This window comes from Dendrobium catenatum, unplaced genomic scaffold (genome assembly GCF_001605985.2).
Source record: "Dendrobium catenatum unplaced genomic scaffold, ASM160598v2 fragScaff_scaffold_1220, whole genome shotgun sequence".
In the NCBI taxonomy this organism is placed as follows: domain Eukaryota; kingdom Viridiplantae; phylum Streptophyta; class Magnoliopsida; order Asparagales; family Orchidaceae; genus Dendrobium; species Dendrobium catenatum.
In genome coordinates, this window is record NW_021319682.1 from 5,039,628 (window position 1) to 5,060,635 (window position 21,008).

General features: G+C 35.2%; 1 protein-coding gene across 7 annotated transcripts in view; it reads left to right on the forward strand.

Moving 5' to 3' along the window:
* The window catches only part of LOC110101269 (protein ACTIVITY OF BC1 COMPLEX KINASE 7, chloroplastic), a 67,215-nt gene that overhangs the window by 17,191 nt on the left and 29,016 nt on the right, over positions 1-21,008 (forward strand). For all 7 annotated transcript variants that reach the window (XM_028699203.1, XM_020829099.2, XM_020829097.2 and 4 more), the window contains 8 exons: positions 2,139-2,232; positions 12,133-12,226; positions 12,389-12,443; positions 12,561-12,652; positions 12,847-13,017; positions 16,746-16,802; positions 16,953-17,036; positions 17,112-17,196. In XM_028699203.1, coding sequence (XP_028555036.1) covers positions 2,139-2,232; positions 12,133-12,226; positions 12,389-12,443; positions 12,561-12,652; positions 12,847-13,017; positions 16,746-16,802; positions 16,953-17,036; positions 17,112-17,196 — 732 coding nt within the window. The remainder of the gene's footprint in view (positions 1-2,138; positions 2,233-12,132; positions 12,227-12,388; positions 12,444-12,560; positions 12,653-12,846; positions 13,018-16,745; positions 16,803-16,952; positions 17,037-17,111; positions 17,197-21,008) is intronic.

Consider the following 21,008-nt stretch of genomic DNA (forward strand, 5'->3'; position numbering starts at 1 on the left):
TCTCTCAGTCTCATTTTTAAAAGAAAGACTCAACAAACAAGACTCAAAAGACTCAACCTAAAAAACTTAGACTCACAAGATTCACACAACTCACAAGACTTGACTTGACAAACCAAAACAAGATTTGACAAACCAACCTAGGACTTTCTAACTTGCTCTGATACCAAAATGATGCGACCAAAAATTTTTGATCACAAAAACAAACTCTTTCTAGGATGCTAGAAAGACATAAACTACTCAAAACTTGACAAAATATAACTAACAAAACAAAATACAACTTTAATATTATAAAAGGACTTACAAATAAGGACTCTTACAAACGACTCAAACAAGACAACCTAAAATTGCTTTCCAAAAGAAGAGGGATACAGGTGAGTTGGTCACTTGTAGAGAGACGAAAGAGGTTAGAAGCCAAGACAAAGGGTGGAAAGAACTCGCAAGTCTTTCCTAGAGGAGATAAGAAGTAGAATGGAACAAGCTCGCAAGCTTTTCCAACAAAACCCGCAGGTTTATATTTCCAAAAATCATTCTTATAACATTCTTTTTTAAAACATTACAAAACCCCTCATATATGTAGGTATGAAAGGGGAATACAAACAAGCACCTAATTAAATTCCCACAGGAATCTAAGCACCACAAACCACGGAAAAGCCCCCAACTTTTCACGGAAAAACAGCCCAGCCAAGGAACCGAAGAGGCAGCTGCAGGAACCCAAGAGGCCCGCACGGAACCGAGCCACCAGGCACGGGAAAAGCCACCCAGCACGGAAGTCCAGCAGCCCACCGTGGGAACCAAGGAGCCAAGGCACAGAAACAGGCAACCGTGGAAGCCAAGGAGCCAAGGCACGGGAAAACAAACAACATTGGGATTCCAAAAGCCATTTTAGAATCCCAAGAGACAAACATAAATTTAAGACATAAAAACTATAAATAAAAATACATAATTAAGATAACTAATGAACTAAAACTTAGCTAATAATGAGCTAACCTTTAGTTCAATAAATGAACTAAAAATCAGCTCATAAATGAGCTAAATTCCAGCTCAAAATTTATTGAGCTAGTAAGCCCAAGGGAAATCAAAACCAAATATTTTTGGATTTGATTTGACCCCCCTTTTGCCTACATCAAGAGTCCAATGTCGGGCCTTTACTTCAAGATTTATGTAAGTTTTAATATATATAGCGTAAGGTGTAAGCCTCATGCTAGTGAGGCGAATGCGGGCCTGAACCAAGTTGAGGCGCAAGCCTCATAAAAAAAACTCGAGGCGTAAGCATCGAGGTATTTTTTTCTGGAATTGCACAAAGGCGGGCCTGAAGGCGAGCCTCATATTGCGCAATTTTAAACCATGATCGCAGTTGATCGACTCAATCGGTCATCGTCAAGCATCAATTTTCTCGAATTGGATCTCAATTTAATTAAATTAAACTCAAATTGATCGAATCGACCCAAAATTGGCTACTGAAGCTTTTCCCTAGGATTATTGAATTGGCTATTTCTGATTTTTTTTTGTTGCAAAACTTTTAACGCCATACAATATATCTTGCTATTTTGTAATATTTCTGTTTGGCTCCATGTTCGATTGTCCAATTATTTCATATATATATATACACACACACACGCTTTCCAAGCATTATTGATTCTGTTTGCTATATCCTTATTGATACAAGAAATCCAAAGCCGAGTAGTCCTATTATACTCCGTTGTCATCTGGTTTTTTTCCTTAATTCGATAGATTCTAATTTCATAGCATTTTTCAATAAATGTGGTAAATGCTTTTGTCAAGAATTAGGGAAATTTTATCTGATAATCTCCACATATCATGGTAAAAGAACTAATCTTGGTAATAGTGTTTTATCTTAAGATTTTTTTGTTTTTTTTTAATTTACTATTTGAAACTAATTTCTTTTAGCATCTTCATAAATTTTTTTTTAAAAAAAAAGTATCAATGAGATTTGTAGTCGGTAATAATTTTTTTGGGGTCATCTTCGTGTAATTTTATAGGTACAACTGAAATCAATACACTTTTGGTCTTTGCGTTCATGACATCATTTATTGCAACCAATTTCATTTTTATTTTTTTGCTATCTTATGTAGTTATATCCTATATGTTAGATCCTGATTTTTTATTTTTTAAATCAGGGAACTTGAAACTAATTGCCGAGTATTTTCAGCAAAGTGAGACATTTGGAGGACCCACGAGGGATTGGATTGGTATCTATGATGAGTGTTCCAAGTAAATGCTTCACTGTAATCTTGTTCTTCAAGTCATTAATTTTTTTAAAAATATTTGTCAAGTAGTTCTATAATATTGCTTTTTATATAATTTCTAGTAAAGTTGTTACATCACAAGTTGGTTAGTTCGTAGTGCATCTGGTGCACATCTTAGCTGAATTATGATTGTCTCCTTGATGATCTTAGCAATTTGTTGCATAGTTGCAGCAACAAGAGACTTATTATGATTTCCAGTTTTTTTATGAACATCTTTATGTGAGACTGCTTGCAAATGATGCAAGAAAAAAAATAATTCAATAGTAACGGAATACATTATATTAGCTTTTTAGGGTCTTTGCCATAACAATCTTAAATGATGTTTTGCCTAAAAATTTACTTACAATGTTGTTGAACATCATTCAACAATAGGTACGTGCTCAATTTTGTATATTTTCGTAACTAGGCATCCTATACGGTTTCTAAAGAATTTTTTAACTACTTCAGTTGATTATTAGTTTTTAGACGGAAAATCAATGATAATCTAATGATTGTTCCCAATAATTTTTATTAGATTGTCCCATTATAAGAGAGATAATTTAATTTCCTATCATTTATTGAAGTACTTAGAAAACCTTGTTGTTGAATAATTTCGTTAAAGAAAAACTTGGCTACATTGGCTGGACTTGTAGTCTTTGAGAATTGTAATACAATGAGTTGTTTTGAAAAATTATTCAACTACAAAAATGTTATCATGCCGAAGACATGTTTTAGGTAAATCTAAAGTAAAAAATCCATACTAAGATCAACCTCTTGCATGGAAGGAATAGCTAAAGAAGCATGCATGCCAACATTTGTTTTATAATTTTTCTCGTCAAATATGTACACTGTAAGTAGGCCCATTTTCAGATCAGGAATAGATCCATTTGCAGATCTTTTTTATGAAAAATTATCTATGGACGAATTTCTTTTTATGTTGTTTTAATTTAAACTATTTTATCAGGTGTAATATTCTGATGCAACCTAAGTTCCTACACCTTTTAGGAGAACACTTAAGCACACAACTAAAAAACTTCCTTTCAATAACACAACAAATACAAAGAGAGATTGACTTGGTAAAAAACAAACGTTAGAAACTGTTTAGGAAATCACGTAGTAAAGAAAGATACAAATCACATAAACAATAATAACTCTCAAAACAACCACGAATGGCACCTCACATGCAATACACAAAATTAGGGAAATGTACTCAAATGAATGATCTAACCAGTCATCCACAACTGAAACTTGATCCGGCACAAGTCTGCACTCAAGCAAATACTAATAGAACAGGGTAACAACACCGCCTCACAACTCACAATATTTAGAGAAACCGTGGAGAGAAGAAGAAGAAGAAGAAGAAAGACCGAGAGGAAGTAATAGGGGATAGGGGAAAGACTAGCTCTCATGCCATGAAGGAACCCTTAGGTTGAATTTTTCTTGCCGAAAACTATTTTTACAATAGGGTTTCTGCCACTTTATATAGGGAGAGCATTTAATTTTTCAATTAAATGAGCCATCATTTTAGCCAATTAAAGCAATCCAAATCATCCAATAAGAAGTCGAAGCATCAAGTAGAGGAATCAACAAAGGGGAAAATCGAACAGCTAAAGAGGGAGAGGAGAAGAGTCCCAAGTAGTTAAATCAACAAAGGGGAAATCCAAACAGCCAAAAGGGAGAAATGGGCCTAGCTCAATAAGGGAAAAAACAATCTACAGCTTGATACCCAACCAGCTAATAAGCAGCAAGGAAGCAAGATTGATGCGGGCAAACTAGAAAGAAAAGACAAATAGGAGAACACTAGGACAAATGAAAACCAAACTCCATTCAATCTAGTAAGCAAACATCCAAACAAACATCAAAGAAAACGAAAAAGTCGAATCAAACGAAACAAAATTATAACATAAAAATACTATCCTCAGAACAACCTGCAAGCGGTTTCCTCACATGCAACGAGAAGTAGGAAATATATGATAAAGCACTTAGGATTGCAAACCGAGGGTCCACCACAGCAAAATGGTCCAACGTCCAACCAAACTCCTTCGACAAATATCTCAAAATCAGCCAACAAACAACTTCCAAAAGCTCAAGAAGAAGGATACAAGTGGAGTGGAACTTGCGTAGAGAAGAAGATGTTAGAAGCCAAGACGAAATAGAGAGGAGGAAGATGTGGAACAAGCTCTCAAGCTTTTTCAAGAGAAGAAACCCTCAGGTTTTTAGCAACTTATCTCCAGTTAATCAGCAACCTCTCCATGACAAAATCTTCTCATATATATAGGAAAAAAGGGGAGCCAAACAGCCAACATCAACCTCCAACCAAACCAATTAGGTAAGGGGAAGAGGAAGGGCAAAAGACACCATAAACAACTCCAAAAAATTGCATAGAAAACGGGTAGGAGAAGCCACGGGAACACAGCCAGGGAGGGGGACCCGAAGAGCCAACACAAAAAATGGGTTGGAGAGGTCACGGGAGAACAACCAGGGGGAGAAACCGAAATCCCACACAAGCACCCAGGAGACACAAGAAGGGGAAGAAATAAGCTCCACTCTACATACCTTTTCAAATTTATGAGCTAGGAAGTGCAATTACTGCACCAAATAATGAGCTAAACTTCAGCACTAACTTTATTAGGCATATGCAAACAATTTCTATCTAAAATGTGAGGTATAGGCTGACCATAAATAATTTCAAATGGAGTTTTACCAGTGGAACAATTAACAGAATTATTGTATGTAAATTTAGCTTGGGGCAATATCAAATCCCTTTGGGATGGTTTTTCTCTAGCAAGGCATCTCAGTAAATTTCATAAGCTTCGATTGACAACTTCAGTTTGTCCATCAGTTTGTGGATGATATGCACTACTAAATTGAAGAGTAGTTCCTAATTTTGCCCAAAGTGTTCTCCAAAAATGAATCAAAAATCTAGTATCTCTATCATAAGTAAAAGTGCAAGGAATACCATGGAGACGAACAATTTCTTTAAAAAACAAATCAGCAATATATGAAACATCAGAAATTTTCTTGCAAGGAATAAAATGTGCCATTTTGCTAAATCGGTCCACAACAACAAAAATAGAATCAAAATTTCTAGCAGTAACAGACAATCCCAAAACAAAATTTATTGAGATATCCTCCCAAGGCTTATTTGGAATAGGAAGAGGAGTATACAAACCAGTATTTTGAGAAGTCCCTTTAAAAGCTTGACAAATTTTGCATTGTTTTACCAGCTTAACAATTTGTTTCCTCATATGAGGTCAGAAGTATTTTTCTTTAACCAAAGTAACAGTTTTTTCCTTGCTCAAAATGTCCACCCAAACCTGCACTATGAAGTTCATGTACAAGTTGCTCTCTTAAAGAATTTTTTGTTGTGCAAAGTCTAGAGCCCTTAAATAAAAATTATTGGTGAATGACAAATTGAGCAGAAGGATCAGTTCCAGAAGAAAGACAAGAGTCCCAAATACTTTTAAAATTAGGATCATTTGCGTAAGTATCTTTCAAAAAGATCAAAAGAAGTGATAGTTGGGTAAACAATTACCAACAAATGAGATCTCCTGCTTAAAGCACCATCTATCTTGTTTAGCACACCGGTTTTATGTTTAATGTGAAAAGTATACTCTTGCAAAAAAGAAACCCATTTGACATGCCTCTTATTCAAATTTTATTGAGAGCCAAAAAATCGTAAAGCTTCGTGATCAATATTTAAAACAAATTCCCTTTGGATCAAATAACATCTCCAGAATTTCAAAGCTTAAACAATAGCATAAAATTTCAAGTTATAAGTAGAATATTTGGATCGAGCATCATTCAACTTTTCATTAAAGTAAGCAATATATTTTTCCTCCTGACTAAGCACAACACCAATACCAAAATGAGAAGCATCACAATCAACTTCAATTTTTTTTCAAAGTTTGGCAAGCTAAGGGAAGCTTGACTCATTTTTGCCTTTATGATTTCAAATGTTTGTTCAGCTTGAGGTGTCCACCTAAATATCCTTTTTTCAAACAATCAGTGATAGGAGCAATCAAATAACTAAAGTTTTTAATAAACCGTCGATAGAAAGAAGCTAAGCCATGAAATCCTCTCACCTCACTTATGTTTTTAGAAGTAGGCCAGTTTTGAATTGCCTCTATTTTCACAAGATCAACTTTAATTCCCTTGGCAGACACAATGTAACTAAAAAATGTTAAGCTCGAAGTTATGAAGGAACATTTTTTAAGATTGATGTACAGCTTTTGTCTTTTAGCATTTGTAAAACTTGTCTCACATGATTAAGATGCTCAGAAGGGTGAATGCTATAAATCAAAATATCGTCGAAATAAACCACCACGAATTTTCCAATAAAAGGTCTCAAAACATGATTCATTGTTCTCATAAAAGTGCTCGGAGCATTAGAAATCCCAAAAGGCATCACGAGCCATTCATACAAATCTTCTTTAGTTTTAAAAGCAGTTTTCCACTTATCCCCAGGTCTTATTCTAATTTGGTGATACTCGTTTCTCAAATCAATTTTGAAAAAGATTTTAGCACCGCTTAACATATCCAACATGTCATCCAGTCTAGGAATAAGAAATCTATACTTAATGGTGATTTTATTTATAGCCCTACTATCCACACACATTATCCACGTTCCATCTTTTTTTTGGAGTTAGCAAAGCAAGCACAGCACAAGGACTTAAGTTTTCCTTAATCAAACTTTTCTCTAACAGTTCAGTTACTTGCTTAAAAAGTTCATCATGCTTAATTGGACTCATCCTGTAATGAGGAAGGTTAGGTAAAGTGGCTCCAGGTATTAAATCAATATGATGTTGAATATCTCTCATCGGTGGCAAACCTATAGGAAATTTCTCAGGTGTTATATCAGAAAACTTATCAATTAAAGGCTGAATTTCTTTAGGAATTTGAAGAGTTGAATCAATTTCCTTTCCCAAAACCAAGTAAGCTACCTCAGAATGTTTCAAATCATGTGTTCAAAAGCAGTTCAGGAGTATTTATTTTGGCAACCTTATTATTTTTGACAAGCGAATCAGGAACAAATGTTTGAGGATAGAGAGTGAACTCATTATTTTGAATCAAAGTATAAGTATTCTTTTCTCCGTTATGAATGATTTTGTGATCAAATTGTCAAGGACGACCCAACAAAATGTCACAACTTCAAGAGGTACGACATCGCAAACAACTTAATCCTTAAAAGAACCCCCAATTGATAAGTTGACAAAACATTGCTTTGTTATAGGAACTTCACCCCCTTCCTTGAATTAAGAGATTTTATAAGGTTTGACAAGTGGTTTGGATATTAACTTTAGCTTATCAACCATTAGTTGTGACTCAAAATTTCCTGAACTTCTGCTATTGATCATAAGAGTGCAGATTTTTCCCTCAACCGTGCAAGTTGTTTTGAAAATGTTTCTCCTAAGCCACCTATCCCCATTCTCAACTTTAGTTGTTAAAATTTGTCGGATTACCAAAAGCTATTCACCTTCATCTTCCTCTACATCATTTTTTTCCAATTTAATGTCATTTTCAGGTTCGGATTCGTTTTCTTCATCTTCTTCTATCTCTTCATCATTTTCAATGAATTTGTTTCTTATGAATGATTTTTTCTACAAGAACACAGAAAGATGACCATAAAACCCACATTTATAGCATGATCCAATTAATCTTGGTTGTTCAGTAGGTTTATGCCCCATGATTCCTTTTCCCTTATCCATATTTTGAGTTTCAAAAGATTTGATTTTCACACCCGATGTTCCCACAGAAGTTTGAGTCTTAACCCCGCTAATTGGTCGTCGTTCATATGTTTTCGTTATTTTGTTGTGACCCCTTTTCCTTTGATGTTGCTTTTCAAATTTTAATGCCATACGATAAGCCTCGTCAGTTTTATTTACATGATTCAAATTCAGTTGATCTTGGATTGTCCACTTAAGACCGTTGATATATACCTTGAGACAGTTTTTTCTTTAAATTCATCTAAGTCATTTCTCGATTGAAGTTTGTAAAACATTTCAGTGTATTATTCAACAGATTGATTTCCTTGTCGCAAGTTATTAAATTCTTGAAAAAGTGTTCGTGCGTTATCAGATGACAAGAATTTCCCCCTTATTTTTTCTTTCATTCTTTCCCAATTTTGTATTTTCTCTTTCCCACATCTTTGCCTATTGTTTTGTAAATTTTTTCACCATGTAAGGCATGACCTGTAAGTTTTAAACTTGCTTTTTTTTTTTGGTTTTTCGGACTTTCTTTCCAATAAAAAATTTGATCCATTTTTTCTATCCACTCGAGGAATTGATCAGGTTGTAATATCCCCTCAAAGTTTTGAACATCTATTTTAATCCCATAATCTCAGTTTCTTTGTAGCCTATTTTGGTTCCTAGGGACTTCTTTTTCACTTTCATATGTTTGGACATTATGTTGGTTGACATTTAAATTAGCAAGAGTGTTAGCCATTTCGTTCATTTGGTTTTGCAAATCTGCTAACTGTTGCATCATATTTTGCCAATCCCCCGGATTATTAGCCATCTTAGATTTTAAAGAAAAAGATTCACCAACTAAGGATATTCTAACTCGCTCTGATATCACATTTGATACGGGTAAAATAGAAAGAAAAGACAAAAAGGAGAACACTAGGACAAATGAAAACCAAACTCCATTCAATCTAATAAGCAAACATCCAAACAAACATGAAAGCAAACGAAAAAGTCAAATCAAACGAAACAAATTTATAACATTAAAATACTATCCTCAGAACAACCAGCAAGAGATTTCCTCACATGCAACGAGAATTAGGAAATATATGATAAAGTGCTTAGGCTTGCAAACCAAGGGTCCACCACAACAAAAGGGTCCAACGTCCAACCAAACTTCTCCGGTCAATGTCTCCAAATCAGCCAACAAACAACTTTTAAAAGCTCAAGAAGAAGGATATAAGTGGAGTGGAACTTGCGTAGAGAAGAAGAGGTTAGAAGCCAAGACGAAATAGAGAGGAGGAAGAGGTGGAACAAGCTCTCAAGCTTTTTCAAGAGAAGAAACTCTCAGGTTTTTAGCAACTTATCTCAAGTTAATCAACAACCTCTCCATGACAAAATCTTCTCATATATATAGGCAAAAAGGGGAGCCAAACATCCAACATCAACCTCCAACAAAACCAATCAGGTAAGGGGAAGAGGAAGGGAAAAAGACACCACAAACAACTCCCAAAAATCTGCACAGAAAACCGGTAGGAGAAGCCATGGGAACACAGCCAGGGAGGGACCCGAAGAGCCAACACAGAAAGCGGGCTGGAGAGGTCACGGGAAAACAACCAGGGGGAGAAACCGAAAAGGCCACACAAGCATCCAGCAGCCATTTCACGGGAATAGCACAAAGAAGAAACTGAGGAGACACAAGAAGGGGAAGAAACAAGCTCCACTCCACATATCTTTTCTAATTTATGAGCTAGGAAGTGCAATTACTCCACCAAATAATGAGTTGAACTTCAGCTCAAGCATTAATGAGCTAGCACTAAGAAGTTCTCCAAATTTCAGGTCACAACCAGAGCAGCCAAAGCCTATCCCGAGAGCATCCATGACCCAAACCGTGAAACAGCAAGCAGCCCAAAGAACAAAAGGACCCAAAATGCTAGCAAACCCAAGCCTTGCCATGCCCAAGCACATCCTACCATGATCATTGGATGTTCTCCATCATTGAATAGCATAAAAAAAATAAAACACAACTAAATATTGTTCAAATTACATCAAAACAAAACAAACTAAAAACATGAATGCATCAAAGATCAAACTCAAATGAAGGGGCAATGGTATGAACCAACCCGAGTGCATCAAATCCAACATAATTATTGGTCGTTTTCCATCATAGGGTAATACAAAAATAAAATACATAGCGTCCAATAACACGAAAAAATAAAAATACATAAAATGTAAATTCTTGACTACATTAATTCTCCCATGGTGGAAGAATCTCATTAAGACGACGAAGCTACAACTCTTCAGCTTCAATCCAAGAACAGTCAGTCAGAGGATGTCCACTCCATCTAATCAAGAATCGTCGGTGCACCCCTTATCTTGTCTGGGTAGTACGAATATCCATAACATCATTGATAAAATCATCAATGGTCTGAACTGGAACAATAAGGGGCAAAGTTTCCAAAAATGACTTAAAATATAGTATCCCTATTAGAGGTAAAAGTTCGAGGTATGCCATACAGTAGCACAATTTTTTTAAAAATTAATTTAGTAAAATGAAATGCATCAGATGTTTTCTTACTGGGAATAAAATGGACTATATTACTGAATCGGTCAACGATAACGAACACAAATTCAATTTTTTGGGCTGTTATAGGTAATCCTACGATGAAGTCCATGGTGATATCTTCCTAGGGTTTGTTTGAAATCGGGATAGGAGTATATAAACCAGTGTTTTGAATTGTTTCTTTTAATGATTGATAGGTTTTACATTGTTTTACAAACTTGGATGAATGTTGTCGCATCTGGGGCCAATAATATCGTTCTTCAACTAAGGCTATAGTTTTTCCTTCACTAAAATGCCCTCCTAATCCTCCACCATGAAGTTCTTGGATAAGTTTTTCGCGTAGAGAGCTTTGGGTGATGCAGAGTCTAGCTCCCTAACAAAAGTTCTTGTTGGATGATAAATTGAGCAGAGGGGTCAATTCCGGAAGTACAACATGATTCCCAAAGGGTTTTTAAATTCTGTGTCAGTGGCATAGTTATCTTTCAAAGAATATAGGGAGACCATAGTTGGGTGAAGAGTTACAGATAAGTGGGCTTGTTTGCTTAAGGCATCAGCGACTTTTTTAGAACTCCGGCTTTGTGTATATGTTGAAATGTGTGTTATTATAGGAAAGATATCGCATGTCTTTGATTTAAATTCTTTTGAGACCCTAAATATCGTAGTGCTTGGTGACCGGAGTTTAACACAAATTCCCTTTGAATAAGATAATATCTCCAGAATTTTATGGCTTGTACAATCACATAGAACTCTACTTCATAAGTTGAATATCGAGACCGAGTATCCTTGATTTTTTTCACTAAAAAAGTGATGGGTCGACCTTCTTGACTAAGGATAGCTCGTATGCTAATATGGGATGCATCAGTCTACTTTAAAAATCTTGTCAAAATTTGGCTACCTAAGAATAAGTGCTTGGCTCATTTTTTTTAATTAGTTGAAATACCTTTTTAGCTTGAGAGGCTCACATAAAATTTTTCCTTTTTAAGACAATCAATGACGGGTGATATCAAGGTACTGAAGTTATTCATAAATCTTTGGTAGAAAGTGGTTAATCCTTGAAATCTTCTAACTTCTCTAAGATTTTTCGGAGTCAGCTAACTTTTGATCGCTTTTATTTTAATGAGGTCTACTTTAATACTATATGCAGAGATAATGTATCCAATGAAGATCAAACTATGAGTCATGAAAGAGCACTTTTTTTAAGTTTATGTACAAACTTTGTTCTCTTAAGGTTTGGAGGGCTTTTTTCACTTGTTCAAGATGGTCATTGGGATAAGTACTATAAATGAGGATGTCATCAAAATAAACCACAACAAATTTTCTAATGAAGGGACGTAAGATATAATTCATGGTTCACATAAACATACTAGGTGCGTTTGACAAGCCAAAGGGCATGACTTACCATTTGTTTTAAAGATTGTTTTTCACTCATCACCTGGTTGTATTCGGATTTTGTGATGACCACTTCGTAAGTCAATCTTAGAAAAATTTTTTGCCCCGTTAAGCAAGGAATGCTGATAGGTTCCGTTGAGATTTTCTACAATTTGAATACATATAAGGGTATGTATAAATGTTTACTACAATTTGAATATATATATATATATATATATATACTCGTAATTGATGCTTATTACTGCAATTTCAGAATTCTATATCAAGAAATTGATTATATTAATGAAGGAAGGAATGCTGATAGGTTCCGTCGAGATTTTCGAAATGTAAAGTGGGTTCGTGTACCGGTATGTTTCTTACATTGAAATATTATTTACTAATAAGCTACACTTTCCTATTTTTTACTTGAGCTTCATATTGATATGTAGCATCTAGGCATATATTGATTGTGGATTTGAAAATTGATCGATTAACATTCTGAATATAATTAAATATATTGTCCTTTGTAGACTGTGCTTTGGGATTATACTTCCACGAAGGTGTTGACACTGGAATATGTTCCAGGTTTTCCCTGCTTTCTATCTTTTTTTTTCCTGCGGTTACACTGTATAATGATGCGCCAGTGGTGATTATAAGTTACCTTTGATTATCGCATTTTTCATTGACCTTTGTATTGAACAGGAATAAAGATAAATAGCCTTAGCCAGATAGATGCTAGTGGAATTAACCGCTCGCTGATTGCTTCACGTGCTATAGACGCATATTTGATTCAGGTAAAGCTTCCTTTTTATCTTAAAATTGCCATTTCTTTCCAATCATATAGTAAGCGTTCAAATTTCTTCAAAAACATTCCTTGTAGCTGTCTTTAGACCTTTTCATATGGATATTCTTATGAGGCTTTAAGAATTGTAGTTAGATTTTCACTAAGTTTTTGGTTTTTATCTTTCTAATTGAGGTACGAATGCAGATACTGAAGACTGGATTTTTTCATGCTGATCCCCATCCAGGAAATCTTGCTATTGACACGGATGGATCACTTATCTATTATGATTTTGGAATGATGGGTGAAATAAAATCCTTCACTCGGGAGAGGCTGCTTGACTTATTTTACTCTGTCTATGAAAAGGATGCAAACAAGGTATTTTTCATTTTTCCTTAATTTTTTATTATAGAATTACGTATTTGATTATTTTCTCAGATGAAAATAAGTTAGAATATTTTATTTATTGGTTGATAAAGGGCAATGCCATTTTAGATTATATCTTAAGAACAGTTTTCCTGACAATGACACAAGAGATTTTCTTTGTATTAAGTCTTCAGCTAGTTGTTTTCTTGCTTAGGATCTCTACATTCATGGCTCTTGAGCCATTATTTTATCAGCTTAATTTGAACAAATGTTAGATGAAGTTTATCAAGCCTGATTGTCAGTTCTCTTCCTCCACCAGCCTTTTGTTGCTCTTCTTTCATACATAATACTAATCTGACAAAAGATAAATTGGATCCCAGAGTAATCAATGCTTATCCCTTGGTTATTCTTTTACTAAGAAGCGCTATAGGTGTTCCTATTCATCTACATTTTTTGTCCCTTTTGATGTCTTAATCTTTGATCATTTGCTATTCTACAACATCACCTTTATTTACGGCGAGGCTCCATTTGAAGAGAAGCATTGGAATCCCTTCATCTCTGTTTCAATACTTCCTCTTTTGTGATTTGAAACCCTCTATTTATAGCCCTTCTCTAGCGTATTTTTCTCCATACATATACACCACCTTGTGATACAATCCCATCAGTCTTGCCATCAAAATCTTTATTTTCATTTAGGGCGCTAAAGTCTCTAACTCAAAATGCTCACTTATTTTTCTTCCAGGGAAGGCCCTAGCATTAATACAATGTATTAAAGGATTCATGTCATGATTATTTGGGGATTTCAAATGTGGCATCTAGAAGAATAAAAAGTGACTTTAGCACCCTAAATAAAAATAAAGATTTTTGTTTTTATCGGCGTATTAGTAAAACCAAAGTTAGAGAGGCTTTAAAGAAAATGAAGTGTGGAAAAGTTGTAGGACCTGATGATATTCCAATAAAGGTGTGTAAATGCTTAGGAGATGAAGGAATTTCTTGGCTTACTAAACTTTTTAATACTGTTTTGAAGACCAAAAAGATGTCAGATGAGTGGAGAATGAGTGTGTTAATTCCTATTTTTAAAAATAAAGGTGATGTACAAGATTGTGTGAAATATAGAAGAATTAAGTTAATGTGTATACTTTAAAACTATGGGAGCAAGTTATGGAGCGTAGGTTGCGGCATGATACTAATGTTTCTCAAAATCAATTTGGATTCATGCCGGGTAGGTCTACTATGGAAACCATATATTTGCTGAGAGGTTTGATGGAGAATATAGAGAGAATAAGGAGGATCTATATATGATATTTATTGATTTAGAGAAATCATATGATAAAGTTCTAAGGAAGTGTTATGGGGAGTTCTTAAAAAGAAAGGAGTTAATAACGCTTATATTCAAATCATTAAAAATATGTATGCAGGAGTTATTACTTGTGTTCAAACATGGTTTGACAAAGTATTTTCCTATTTTGGTTGGATTACATCAAGGATCAGCCTTAAGCCCATATCTTTTTTTGCTTTAGTCAGGGATATTCTCACTAGACATTTGCAAGAGGATGTACCTTGGTGTATGCTTTTTGCTGATGATATTCTTCTTGTTGATAAGATTGGAGAGGGAGTTGAAGGTAAACTTGAATTATGGAGGTCAACCTTAAAGTCTAAAGGTTTTCACTGGAGAGATCTAAAACTGAATATATGAAGTGCAATTTTAGTGGTAATAGATATAGTGATGGGATTGTGACTTTGGACGATCAAGTCATTAATAAGAGTACATTTTTTAGATATATTGGATCTATTGTTCAAAGTGATGGTGAAATAGATGGGAATATTATCTGCAAAATTCAAGTTGGATGGTTGAAGTGGAGGAATGCATCGGGCTTGTTGTGTGATAGAAAAAGTCCCCCTCAAACTTAAGGGAAAATTCTATAAGATGGTGGTGAGACCTGCAATGCTTTATGGTGTCGAATGTTGGCCATTAAAAGAGAAGCGTAATACTAAGTTAAGTGTTGCAGAGATGAGGATGCTCAGGTGGATGAGTGGCTTTACCCTTAAAAATAGGATACGAAATGCGCATATACGTGGAAAGGTTGGAGTAGCTCTAGTGGAAGATAAGATTAAATAGAGTCGCCTTAGATGGTTTGGTCACATAAAATGGCGGCCTTTCGATGACCCGGTTATGAAAGTAAATGTATTAGATTTGACTTATGTTAAGAAAGGTAGATGTAGACCTAAAAAGTCTTGGTTAGAAAATGTTAGAAATGATCTTTTTTATTATATTTAAACGAGAATTTGACTTTTAACTTGACACAATGGAGAAAAATTTAATTAAAATTTCACGTAACCGATCCGACGTGGTGGGACAATGGCTTGATGTTGTTGTTGTTGTATTATCAATCAAATGATCACTCAATTAACAACATCAATCGAAATAGAACCAACAATTGTTTTGAAAATTAATTCCTTGACAATAAGCCCTTTACGATTATCGAGATTGATTGCAACTTCATCTTTAGGACAAGCAATTGTTGCATTGTATTTTCTTTTTCTTGTAAAAAAATTCGAAGCCATCCATATCCACGAAGTTAATATGTCATCATTTAATATATTATTTAAGTATTACATAAAAAAACACTTTTGATATTTATTATCACTTTACACAATTTTTTTTATTTTGAGGCTTACGCCTCCCCTCATGAACAAAAAATGCCTTAATACCCAATTGTGCAATTTTAAGCCACATCAACAGCATACAGATGATCCGTTGAGCTCTAGATTTTACTATCATCTGTATTTTATCCTTCTGTCACCATAAATTAATGCTCAATTACAAGACACTCTTCAGTGTTAACCCCGCTAGCATTAACAAACATAGAAATAGCTTTCTGATGAACTTGAGCATTCTCTGTTTTTCCGATCTTGATCTTCCTTGCCTTAGATCCAAATCATTTCTCAACTTTAGATGGAGAGCAAAATAAGAAGCATCAGGAATGTGAATTTTGATACCAATACATCAGAAATCCCTCAAAACGTATATTTTTTCTAGTGCACATTCTTATCCATGTTGATCCTAATTTTTTCTTCTAGTTCCTAGCACATCCATCTTGGCACTAATTATGGAGTTAGAGTTGTGTCAGCTACGTTATGTCTCCATCCACTTTGGACGGCTTCCCAAAGACTGGAAATCAAGGATAAGAGCATGTTTTATATTTAACTCTAATGAGTAGAAAGAGAACTAACTAGGTGTGATGGGAAAAAAAAAAAGAGTTTAACATGTTAACTTTCTTGGTAAAGATTTTGGAAATTGTGCCAAGGTCTTGATTCTCCAAAGAAACAAAGTTTGTAACTGTTTGAAATATAATATTCAGATATGAGTTTTGATTGCATAACCTATCTAATAATCCTGATAAAGGATGGTGGAAAATCCCCCTTTTCAAATATCTTCTTGACACCAAATTCTGCTACAAGTTTATAAAGGCCAGCCTTGCATGAGGAAGTGTCCTTCGATATGTTTTTAATTCTTTTTTTAATTTAAGTCTATATTTGCATTTTACTGATGGTGGTTGAATGCTTCATCGGTTTTAAAAATGATTATAGCCATTGGAGAAACTAGCATTTGCTTATTCATGTCATGCGTTGTTTGTCTTTTGCATTAGTGGAAGACTCTCTTATTTATTAGAATTTGTCATGTTTCTTGATATTTTGGATACTGAGGCAAAGCTATTATTTAATGCCTATGTATTTAGGTTATGAGGAACCTTATTGAAATTGAGGCACTAAAGCCAACAGGAGACATGTCATCGGTTAGTGAAGCATGTTTTTTTTTTTTTTAATTTTATTTTTTATAATTATGTTTATGTATCTTAAAAACTAATAATCTTAGCGGAGCATATATAAATTTTTTTTATGTTGTGATTTTTGGCCTGACAATGATAGCGCTTCTTTTCCTGCAGGTGAAGAGGTCCATACAGTTTTTCTTGGATAATCTACTAGGCCAGTCACCCGATCAGCAACAGACTTTTGCTGCGATTGGTGAGGTAGGCTCAATCTAGATTAAAATGTATACCCTTTTTTCCTAAGATGTTACAAATTTTTTATGAGATATTTTTCAGGATTTGTTTGCAATAGCAACAGATCAGCCTTTCCGGTTCCCTGCCACATTTACTTTTGTTTTAAGGGCCTTCTCAACTCTTGAAGGTAAAAATTTCACAGCTTTAACCTTTCCTTTGTGTTTATTACTATTTCTGTAGGTTATTTAGAAACGAATGCAGATAGGCATAATTTTAATCTTGTTATAATCACGAGAATAGTTGAGCCTGTTATCTAAACTGACACAAAAAGGACTTTGCAAGGGAAATATTGTTTTTGGTCAACTAATTTCAGACTGGATTGCGGGATTTTAAGAAATAATTTAAAGCAATCAAAGTCAGGTGTATTTCAGCTAACATATATCACTTTTCAGAGACCCTAACATTTTTTTTTTCTATGTACCTTGGCAGTCAAGTTTGAAATTGCCAAGCTTTTCCCACCCCTGCAATTTTGGATTTTATGGTTATGTTTCAAAATTCTAATGATCCATGTATTGGGTTTAAAATTTATTCCCCAATAAAGCTATAACTAAGTGACGTAGAACTTCTTGGCTTGGCTTCTTAATCTCTTTCTTTCTTGTTGAATTCTGCTGTGTATTTTTCTCGTTATTGTTGTTTTTCTGTGTGGAGATCAGATTCCTATTAAATTGGTATTAGAGCACTATTTGAGAACTATGACGCCGAAGAAAGTGGATACTTTGGAAGAGAATCTAGAAGAAGTTGGCCAACTCAAATTTGAAGTTGAGCAACGGTTTTCATCCATGGAAGGAAGGTTTTCTAACCTAGAGAACTTGATAAAGAAAATATTAGAGCTTCACACCCAACCAACAACAAGTGAGGCAAGATTACCGATGAGTGGACAAGAATGTGGGGGAAACTCCAATATCAACACAATGGGAGACGACCGAGAGATAGTAATACTGGGCGACAGGGAAAATATACCACCTCTTGAACTGATAACCATGAGGGAGATAGGTGAAGGGTATGACATGAGGAAAAATTGGGAGGAAGAAATAAGGATGACTTATTTTGAGGAAGAGGATATCTATGAAAGGAGGGGTGAGACAAAACAATGGAGAGATTACAACAATCACCACATGGGAGGAGCCGGAGGTGGAAGAGGAAGTTGGGGCGAAGGGGATCCAATAGTGAGAAAGCTGAAGATGCCTATTTTTTAAGGGAAAGATGCTCATAGGTGGATCCATAGGGTGGAGAGGTACTTTGCAGTGAATGGGCAGATGGAGAAGGAGAGACTCACGATGGCGACTTTATGCTTAGAGAGGAAGGTCTTGTCTTGGTATCAATGGAGAGACATAAGAGATCCAATCCGATCTTGGAGGGAGTTGAAAGATGGTTTATTAGAACATTTTCAAACTAGTCGGGAAGGAGACTTCTACGAGTAGTTCTTTGCTCTAGTTTAGGAAGATATAGTGATGGATTATCAAAAGAAGTTTGATTACTTTTCCAGCTGATTGGGGAGGTTATTTGAGACAATATTGGAGGGGAATTTCATGAAGGGGCTCAGGCAAAAAAGCAGGGCCACTCCGATTATTGAGGTCACAGGAGTTGGGTGAGGCTATGAAGCTAGCCTAGTTGGTAGAGGATAAAAACTCACTTGAGAAAAGCAGCAGGAGCAGTAGTTTGGGAGCTTAATGGTGGACGAAGACTACTTTTTTGGCACCAAAGGAACAATCTGTGCCCATTCAGAGAGGAGTACTCAAGGATAAGGGATTGGGAGCATGGTCCGAGGGAAATTTCGAACGGTTGAATGTGACAGAGGTTCAGGAGAAATGGGTTGGGGACTATGTTTCCGTTATGATGAGAACTTTGCACTAGGCCACTGCTTCAAGGACCGTTCACCGTAGGCACTTACAGTATGTTATGAGGAGACTCTAGAGGAGGCAATTAAGGAGCATTTGCACCTAGCTGTGGCGGAGGCCTCCTTAAACTCAGTGGTGAGGTTTACCTAAAATCACATCATGAATGTGAGGGAACATATAGGAGGATAATCTATGGTCATTCTAGTGGACAGCGGAGTGACCCGCAATTTCATCTCCAACTAGGTGGTGGACCAATTGGGGGAAGCTGGTCAGCACAGGCTTTTTTAGGGTGATGATGGGAACGGGGAAGGTGAAAAATAGTAGAGGCATCTACGCAGGACTAATGGTGACACTGCAGATGATCCAGGTGAGGGAGGATTTCTTTCCATCGGAGTTAGGGAGCACAGATGGGCATGAAGTGATTGTAGACCCTTGAGAAGACCATGGTGGATTGGAAGGCATTGACTATGGAATTCATGGTGGGAGGGAGGAAGGTGAGGATAGCGGGGATCCTATTCTATCCAAAAGCAAGGTTTCTCTTAAAACCAATGTGAGGCTATGTTGCACCGATACAAATACGACGACACGGATACGACACGATACGGATACGGGACACGACAATTCTTAAAAATACAGGATACGGATACGGCGCGGATACGACATTATAAAATATAAATCATACATAAAAAATAACAAATTAATCAAAGCATAATATTTAAAATGACAAAAAAAATTTGAAAGCAACATCATTTGTAGCATTGTATCTTATAATATCAAAATAAAAGTAAGCATTAAATATTTAAATATCTAGTACAACAACAAAAACAAAAACATAAATTGTCTAGCAAATGAAGTTTCAACTATTCAATAAAGGAATGATAGGATTAGCTTCTTCAGTGGTTTGTCTTTGAATTTCTATATCATCTTCAATGAATATCATAGCTTCCAATTCAGGCTCATCAAGTGAAAGATTAGCAATTTCTAATATTCCCATATCCTCAAGAGATTCAAATCCATCTCCAACAACATCCCACTTTCTGTTGTCTCCTTCCATATAAGTTGAAGTTTTCCTTGAAATAAGCCGAATGTTTGTATGCACATAAACTAAATCTTCAGTCCGTTGTGGAGTAATTTTATTTCTCTTTATTGATTGGACGAGTATGTGCTCCAATTTCTTTCACAACAAGATGAGGATGAAACTTGGCCAAACAATTTTATGGCGATTATTTGAAATAGAGGTGCTGAAGCTCCATGTATAATCCACCACATTTTTGGATCAATTCTCCACCTATACGCAATGACTCTTGGTCATCAAAGTCTTCTAAATAACCAAAAAATTTAGCAAGCTCAATATTGACTCTTCTCTCCTCATATGGAAAATAACGCTTCAAACATGTCTTCCTCATATTTGAAATTTCTAAATCTTTATGTGGAGAAACTCTTTGAGGGTCCTCTTTAAGCCATTCTTTAGTTGAATATCTTCAAAGAATATTAAAAATAAATAATAAAAAATATTGAAATTATTAAATAACAAATTGTAAATTAATAATATAAAAATGTTGAAATTTACTTAGGATTTAGTGAGTGAGCCAAGCAATATAAATGTGTATTATTTTTGCTCCATCTATCTTCTAAAATTGCATAAATAACATCTCAAAAGCTTGAGTCTTCATGAAGTGCTTTCCTCTAATGTCTATATATAATTTCTTTTACTTTGGCTAGCATTGAATCCCACATCTCATAAATGAGATGTAAACAAGACTTATCCGTATCCGCTACTCTTAACATCTCATAAATTGGATCTGTGAAGTTTAAGATGTATTCAATCTCATCCCACCATAAATCATCTAAAAGCTTCTCCTTCAAATCGAGTTTCAGCAACTGCAAGCATATTCAAATTAGAAAAATCATTGAACATAAAGAGTCTCATAGAGTGATTCATAATAAAATTCCTAATTACAACTATATTGTGGGCTCCGAAAATTCGGCCCCGGCCTTCGCTCGCGCTTTTCTTTTTTTATTCGGCGAGGGAATTTTAACTGAATAAAGTTCCGGGGTAAATTTTGGAAGGAAGATGAGTTTGTAGATAAGACACTACCCA